At 52.1% G+C, this 8,606-nt stretch overlaps 1 protein-coding gene across 1 annotated transcript in view; it reads left to right on the top strand.

Annotated features, from left to right (window-relative positions):
• The first annotated feature begins 2,748 nt into the window (after positions 1 to 2,748).
• CCM2L (CCM2 like scaffold protein) overlaps positions 2,749 to 8,606 on the top strand; it is a 16,980-nt gene continuing 11,122 nt past the window's right edge. The window contains exons 1-5 of the mRNA XM_040446800.1: positions 2,749 to 2,816; positions 5,579 to 5,746; positions 7,291 to 7,374; positions 7,474 to 7,657; positions 8,445 to 8,600. Coding sequence (XP_040302734.1) covers positions 2,787 to 2,816; positions 5,579 to 5,746; positions 7,291 to 7,374; positions 7,474 to 7,657; positions 8,445 to 8,600 — 622 coding nt within the window. The 5' untranslated portion in view covers positions 2,749 to 2,786. The remainder of the gene's footprint in view (positions 2,817 to 5,578; positions 5,747 to 7,290; positions 7,375 to 7,473; positions 7,658 to 8,444; positions 8,601 to 8,606) is intronic.

Genomic DNA, 8,606 nt, shown 5'->3' with positions numbered 1-8,606 from the left:
TACAGTTTCCTTACTGTCAAAGCCATCTTTGATTGGGCAGCCTGTTCTTTGGAGCCAAAAGCATCACAACCCAGGCACTGTGTGTTTTCTCAAGCTGTTTCCTCTGCCTAGAGTGACCTATCTTCTGTATGTCCTTCAAGGCTCAACTTGAATGCATTGGAGTTCGGTGAATGGCCCCTGATTCTGCCTTCCCCAAATGCTTGGCTTGCATCAGAGGTTTTGCTTATGTGTCTCTCCAGCCAGATCAGGGTCAGCATATGCACCATATACCTGCTGTCACATCCCCTCCTCCTGTCCCATGGCAGGCATTGATAATCAATCCCCTTTTGGTTCTGAGAGTAGATCTGGTTTTCATAATCTTCTACACAGAGCTCTAGGCAGCCCCTGCCAATCAACCGGAGGTGGCCCCAAAGAGATGAACCCTATTTGCCACAACTGTTAAGTCTTTGAGAACACGGACTTTGTTTCACTCATCTGTTTTGATTCACAAGCTACTTTTATTTTTTTTTAATTTTTTTAATGTTTATTTATTTTGGGGAGACAGAGACAGAGCGCAAGCAAGGGAGGGGCAGAGCGAGAGGGAGACACAGAATCTGAAGCAGGCTCCGGGCTCCGACCTGTCAGCACAGAGCCTGATGCGGGGCTCGAACCCACGAAATGCAGGATCATGACCTGGGCCGAAGTCGGATGCTTAACCGACTGAGCTACCCAGGCGCCCCCACAAGCTAATTTTAATAATCAATGTTACCATTGTATGCTTCTGTTCCCATTTAATCCCTGTAGCAGCCTTATGAGGCAAGCATCATCATTATCTTGCTGCTGACGCTTGAGATTCTGGGGCTCTGAAAGATGACCTGTTCCAGGTCATACACATTTGAACCTAAGTCCACCTGTCTCCACCTATTTCCGCTGACATTTACTGAGCACATGAATCTACTGTTTGTGGCCCTGGGGTGGGCATGCAGGGAATGCAAAGATAGTTTGCTATTTCTAGCAGCATTCAGAACACTTCTCGTCCTATTTGGTATTCCCAGCAGTTCGGTGATACTTGGAGTTAGTCCAGGAATAACAGAAGTCCTCATTTTACAGATAGGGAAATTGAGGGATTCGGGAGTTGCTCAAGGGGTAAAGTGGGTGTTTGGGTGTCCTGGGTGTCAGGAGCTGTTAGGGCTGGGGTTGCACATCCCAGCCTCTTCCTGTTGGGCCTGGCGGGCTGCTGGACATCTCACTTCCTGATGCTGGGACTTGACAGCCGGATATAGGGGAGCGGGAGGGAGGGGCTGTGTGAGCTAGCACTAAGCAGCCTGGACTACTTCTCCTCCCCCGAAAGGGAGGGAAGGCGGAAGGCTAGTGGTTGGAGGCTCCGTGGACCTCACACCCAGAGGCAGTGGGGAGCTCTCTCTCACTCCTGTGGGCACTGATCTGGCACACTAGAGCTTCAAAACAGTCCAATGCATTAGCCCCTGCCCTTCACAATTTCCAGCTGCTCTGTCTCATGCATAGTCAGATGCCTTTCCTGCCACACCTCTGACTGCAGGGCAGGGTATTTGGGATCATTGCTCCCACTGGAAAGATGAGGAAGTGAGACCCAGAGAGGTTACAATAAGCAGTCTGCCCTAGATCATACAGCAAACTGGGACCTCTAGAACCCAGGTGTCATGGAGGTGTGGATGGGTCAGTCAGAACCTCCCCAACTGTCCTGGGTGGGACAGGCTGAGCACACTGGCCCTAGAGGTAAGGAACTAGGATTCAGATCCAGACTTCCCAGAAATCCCAGGTCCTCCTCTTACAAACGCTATGACTTTTTCGGGTCAGCCTCTGCAGTTGAGGCTGACGTATAAATCTGTATAAATAGGTATAACGATACCCCAACGCTGTAAGGAATAAGAGAGATGAAATATGTAAAGTGCTCAGCACAGAACCACAAAAGGAAACTTGCCTCACTAAGATTCTCCCAAGAGAGAGAAAAAGAGCCTGGGACACACAGACACATAGATAGGGAAGTAGTTAATATTCACGAAGCACTTCGTATGTGTCAGGAGCTCTTCTAAGTGCATTTAATCCTTACAAGGTCACCGTGAGGTCAGACCGGCATGATGCCCATTTTACAGATGGGGAAATGAGTGGATAAGGGACTTGTCCAAGGTCATCACCCTAGTAATTGGCGAAATCAGGATTCAAACTCCGGCAGCCTGTCCTCAAAGCCCATGAATACTGCCTCCTTAAGAGTAATGATTAATTTTTAATTAATTAATTTGTAATTAAGTATCCTATAGTTTGGGAGGCATTTTCCTACCCACTTTTGCATATGTTCCTCACCACAGAGAGGGAGGCAATTTTATTCCTAATTTATAGAGAGGAGGGGGCAACTGAGGCTGTGAAGGGAACTGACTTGCTTTGCCAAGGTCACACCACAAGGTCAGTGGCAGAAGTAGGGTTGGGATTTGGGATTTTCTGACTCCAAATCAGGGGACCCATCCCTAGCCTGACTCAGTTCCCAAGCGCCCCTCAACAGCAAGCCTTCTGGCTTCAGGCTGGAGGCGTTCTCCCCAGGACAGTTGGTCTGGCTGGGTTTCCTTCCACCCTTCAGCTGGAGGGGCCCAAGGCTGCATCCTGCACCAGCCTCCATCCCCCCACCCCCTACTCGCTATCAGACGGGAGGGGCAGGAACTCCAGGGCTGGTGGAGTTTCCGACCAGGCAGGAAAAAGAACAAAGGAACTGTGTGGGGGGAGAGGGTGGAGGGGGTTGGCCAGGAGGGTGGCAGGAGTGGAGGGGACGCTTCACCATGGAATATGAAGTCAAGAAAGGAAAAAAGGTAGGTGGGAGGTTGGGAGGGATGCCAGGTAGAGAAATGTCCCTGGAGGGAGTAAAGTGGAGAACCCGGGTGGGGGTGATGGGCAGCGAGTGGCATAGAGTCTTCCTTCTCATTTGGAAAGACCGTCCTTCCCACCCTTGGGCAACCAGACACTTGGGCTCAAACTCCCTAACCTGTCTCCCGGCTCTCAATGGCCTCTGCCATCCCTGGAAGGGACACTCAGGCACCTTCCAGGGAAACCCAGCCAGACAGATGACTTTGGGAGATACTCTCAAACTGCTGCCACAGTTTTCCTGGGGTTTCCTCAGACTGAGGGACAGACAGACACCCAACAGACCCATTCCTCTTCTCCCTACCTCCCAGACAGAAGGACCTCAGCCAGGGCAGCTCTGTGCTATGAGGCTGTCTATCCAGATTGAGACACCTACCTGCTCCCCTGCTGGGTTCCAGCCTCGTCTGCGCCCTGCCCCCCCAGATCCTCATTCCTCCTTACCGTCAGAAGTTTTGTAGTCTGGCTCCCTGGACACCTCACCTGGTTGTCTTTGCCATTCAGGGAGTCCCTCAGATTCCAGTGCCCACCCGCACCCATCCCTCTTCCCCCAAGAATCCTAGGTCAGGCTATGTGAATTGTGAGGGCTCAGAAGGGAGCCAAGACCTAGGTGCTTGTTCTCTCTTGGCTCATTCCTTCTGCAGATGTGCACTGAGAACTTATTTTGTGCCCCACACTGTGCCTGGTGCTGGTGATGATGTAGCAGTGAGCAAAGTCAGACAAGGTCTCTGCTCCCTCCCTGGAGCTCACAGCGTTTTGGGGGAAGGCAACTTTGAAGAAAAGCAGTTAATACAAAGTTGCATGAGAGACGCCATACGTGGTGCTGGGGTACAGAATATTAGGGGACCCAGCCCTAGCCTGGTCAGCTTGAGCTGAGATCTAATGGGCAGAAGGAGAGAGGGTAGGGAAGTGTTTCAGGGGGAGGAACAGCGTGTACAAAAGCTCTCAGTGGGAAGGAATGTAGCAAACAAGATGGCCCTGTAGCTGGAGGGCAGGAGTGAGGGGACAGTAAGATAAGGCTGGAGAGGTGGGCAGGGCTGGACCACTGAGGGCCACAGACCAAACTTTTACCTTTACACTCCACTCTTACACACATATTCACACACACAGAATAAAGTCCCGGCTCCACAGCTGACATTCAAGCCCTCTGTGGGCTTGAATCTTCTTCCCACCCTTCTCCAGGCTCATCATGTTCAGCCAGCCCTGCCAGCCCCCAGACGTTCACACATGTCGTGCCCTCTGCCTGGAACGCCCTTTCCCAGACCATGTGCTCTCATTTAGCAGAACCTCCATATATCTCATGCAGGCTCCATGATACTGGTTTTAAAATCTGGGCTGGGCACGCATCAGAATCACCTGGAGTGTTGATTAATAAATTATTGGGGGGGGGGGGGCGTGCCTGGGTGGCTCAGTTGGCTGAGCAGCCAACTTCAGCTCAGGTCATGATCTCATGATTTGTGTTCAAGCCCCACGTCGGGCTCTGTGCTGACAGCTCAGAGCCTGGAGCCTGCTTCAGATTCTGTGTCTCCCTCTCTCTCTGCCCCTCCCCTGCTCACACTGTCCCTCTTTCTCTGTCTCAAAAATAAATAAACATTAAAAATTTTTTTAAAAACCCACATAAATTATTGGGTCTTACCCCTAAGCTCTGATCCAATAGGTCTGGGATGGAAAGCGAGAATATGCGTATCTCTTAAGTTCCTTGGCGCCGCTGCTGATGCAGGAACCATACACTAAGAACTGCTCTAGAGTAGTGCTTTCCTGTGAGATTTAGATTCTGTTGGGCTGGGCTGGAGTCCTGGAATTGGCTTCTTTAACCTTGCTGTAGGCCATTTTTATGCAAGTGCCTGCTGGATTCTACTTAAACATACTTATTAACTATTTTTTTAAGTTTATTTTTACTTATTTGGAGAGAGAGAGAGAGAATGAGTGGGGAAGGAGCAGAGAGAGAAAGGGAGACAGAAGATCCAAAGCGAGATTCGCACTGACAGCAGGGAGCCCAATGCAGGGCTCGAACTCACGAACCACAAGATCATGACCCAAGTCATGACGCTTAACCAACTGAGCCACCCAGGTGCCCTTACTTATTAACTATTTCTAATTTTTAGGAAAGCACAGAGAATAGCTTAACAAATATCTGTGCATTCACCACTTGGCCACATTGAATCTTTTTTTTTTAAGTTTATTTATTGAGAGAGAGGGAGAAAGAGAGAGAATGAGTGGGGGAGGGCCAGAAACAGAGAATCCCAAGCAGACTCTGTGCTGTCAGTGGGGCTCAGTCCCAGGAACTGTGAGATCATGATCTGAGCTGAAATCAAGAGTGAGACGCTTAACCGACTAAGCCACCCAGGCACCCCTCAGCCACACTGAATCTCAATATTTTTCTTACTTGTCCCAGCCTGGACCCACTCCTTACGCCTGGGCCTGGGCCTGGGCCTTAGCAGGGTCTCCGCCCTCATCTGGGTGTTTAGAATGGAGATTTTAGAGCCAGACTATTGGTTCTACTGCTAATAGCTGGTGATCTTCTCGGCTAGTTCTCCCTCTGAGGCTTAGTTTCTCCATCCATAAAATGGGGATCACAGAGGTACCCCTTCTGCAGAGTCTATGAGAATTAAATCAGGTAATAGGGAAATAGTTAAAATGTTGAATGTGGACGTGCTTGATAACATCAGTTGCTGTTATTACTGTTATTTCTCCTGCACACCCCCACCCCCAGGGCTTTGTCTCCCCCATCCGGAGGCTGGTGTTCCCCAAGGCCGCGCGCCGGGCAGCCTTTCGGACCAGCGTGAGTCGCCGGCCCCTGCACTCGATGCCCCTTTATCCCCCTGACTACCTCATCGACCCCCAGATTCTGCTGTGTGACTATCTGGAGAAAGAGGTCAAGGTACGTGGGGGATGAGGAGAAGGGTGGGCAGAATCTTGGGGCAAGGGGTAAAGGAGGGGTAAGGTTTTCCTCAACTCTCTTAAGGGTCCCTGGCAGGGTCTGAAAATTGAGCTGACAAACAGATGAACAGGAGAAAAGCGTACACATTTTATTAAATGTTTACATGTCCATGAGAGCCTTCGCGAGAGAGTGAAGGACCAAAGAAGTGACCAGAGCATGAAGCTTTTGTATCTTTTTTACAATCAGTTAATTTGTGAAGAACTGACAAGGCAGAGGGGTGGGGGCTAGGGGTAGTAAAGGGTGAAGAAAGAACAAGGTTTGTTTATACAGCCTTCTCAGCCCTAAATTCCCTCATGAGAAGGATGTCTGGTTCCCTTCCGGTACAGGGAAGGTACCTTTCGTGTGGGAGATTCATCTTCTGCTTTCAGGGAAGAAAGGTAGGGGTGGGGGCAGGTCAGAGGGACCTTCCTGCTTCTACCATTTTCTTCAACTTCTTCAAGCTTAGGATATTCTGTAAGCCGAGGTGCCATATTTTGGGGTAGCATGTTCTGGATCCCGTCAGGAGAGACTGCACCTCTCCCCCACACCAAGCCCTGACCAGCCCAGTCTCACACAGGGGAGGCTCAAAGGAAAGAGACCTGGGTTCAAGTTAGCCTAGCTCCTGCCTTATGCTGCAGCCCTTCAGCAAATGATGTCCATCTGCTCAGCTTCAGTGTTGTCATCCCAGCACGAGCCTCAAAACCTACCCACAAGGGAGAGCAGATGGCAAAAGCCATACCTTCCTGTGAGATTTTACTGCAATAACGTTGTCGGTACTCAGTCTCCAGGGTAAAGGAACCCAGCTCAGCAAGCCACAGAGGACTTAGATCACTCAAGGCCTTTCTTCTATTTCAAGAGCACCATGAAGGAGCAGTGGAGAATCCTCATTGCCCAGGGAAGATTGCTATGGGGATAGGAGTGTCAGGTTTGACAGGCTGCCCATTTAAATGTGAGTTTCAGATAAGCAATAACTACTTGTGTCGTATTAATATGTCCCAAATATTGCATGGGACTAAAAATACTTCAAAATTTTTTTGAAGTATTCACTGTTTATGTGAAATTCAAATTTAACTGGCATCTTGTATTTTACCTGGCAAGGATATATGGAGGGTAAAGCTAACAGGTGCACATAAGAACTGGGCGCTGAAATTTCATAGAGAATAAAAGAAGAAAACAGTTTGATTGCTGGAATTCACCTAGAAGAACAAAACTATTACTCCATTATTTTAATGGAAAAAGTTAATTCTTACATTGAGTAACTTAAAGTTTGTGATAACATTAAGTTATAACTAAGAATGGATGGAGAATTATTGATTGATTTGGGGCATCATTTTTTGGGTCTGGCTTCTGTGACCACCTTAAGAGTTATTATCAGGTTATTATTAATTCAGATATGTATACCTCAGTCTATCTACATTGCCTCAGTGAGGAGGTCTGGGTCCTCCAAGGCTTCAAAGTGACTTCTCTCTGCCCTTCTCCCACCCACTCCCTCATTTTGTATCCAGTTCCTGGGCCACCTCACCTGGGTCACCTCCTCACTGAACCCCTCCAGCCGGGACGAGCTCCTGCAGCTGCTGGACACCGCCAGGGTGAGGCCCTGGAGAGGGGGGGGAGGGCAGGGTCTTGTCCCCTTCGCCCTCTCCCACCCGAGTTCCTCCGGGACCCAGGAGATCCGACCCACCCCGCAGCAGTTGAAGGAGCTGCCGCTGAAGACCACGGCGGAGCAGGACAGCATCCTGAGCCTGTCGGCCCGCTGCCTGCTGCTCACCTGGCGCGACAACGAAGAGCTAATCCTGCGTATCCCCACGCACGAGATCGCCGCCGCCTCCTACCTGCAGGACGACGCGCTGCACCTGCTGGTGCTTAAGACCGGTACAGCTGGCGGGGCCCGGCCAGGGGCAGGGCTGGGAGGTGAACAGGGTGAGAAAAGACCCAGCGTCTAGTCTTGGGAAAGGCGGGGGCGGGCAGGTGGGGGTGTTGAGGATGGATGGTGTGTGATGGAAAAGGCCTGAGCGCGCTACCCTGAGACGAAGGGCAGGCCATGGCTATAAGCAAGAAGTCGCGGCCCAAGGTTGCGGTTGAAGGGTGGATCGCCACCAGCCTGAGGCCAGGTGCCGGGGCCTGGGAAGGTTGGAGGAGCCCAAATTCTGAGACCTGAAGTTAAAGCGCTTGGTGAAACAGAGCGAGATCGCTGCGCTCGGAGAGAGCTCGGGCTAGCAGCCGGGTCTGATCCAGGGGCGTGGCCATACGCCAGAGAGGCGGAGCTCGCGGCTGGGGCTTCGGCGGGACAGGTCAAACCCCGCCAGGCTAGGGGCGTGGCCTGGGGCCAGAGGCGGGGTTGAGGGGAAACCGGAATCAAAGAAGAGGTCTCTGAAACTAGAGACTGGGGCCGAGGTAGGGCCAACAGAGGGAGGAGACTGCCTGGCCACCGCCCTCAGACCAGAAGCCAAGCGAGGTGTGGCGGGTGGAAAAGGCCTGCGGGACAAGACCAGGGTGGAGCCGAGGCCGGGGGGTGGGCCCGAAAGTAAGGGCACGGAGCGGGGCGGGTTTGGCCTCCAGACTTAGAAGGCAGAGGTGGGGCCACGCGCCGCTCGTCCCCAGCTGGCCTCGTGGGGGGCTCTTAGCCCAGGTCTCCTGACCGCCATCCCGCCACTCCTAGGTCTGGGCGTGGACCCGGTGCCAGCCGGCGTCGACGCCAGCCCCGGCGGCGCGGGGCGCGACCCAGGCCCGCCGGGCGCGGCGCCAGAGAAGCGGCGGGTGGGCACCACGGAGCGGCGCCACACCATCTGCAGCCTGGACTGGCGGATGGCGTGGGGCGGGG

The sequence above is a fragment of the Herpailurus yagouaroundi genome, unplaced genomic scaffold, assembly GCF_014898765.1.
Source record: "Herpailurus yagouaroundi ecotype Mexico unplaced genomic scaffold, PumYag 196, whole genome shotgun sequence".
Classification (NCBI taxonomy): Eukaryota; Metazoa; Chordata; class Mammalia; order Carnivora; family Felidae; genus Herpailurus; species Herpailurus yagouaroundi.
The sequence above is the reverse complement of the archived record's forward strand: the minus strand, read 5'-3'. Positions and strand labels throughout refer to the sequence as shown.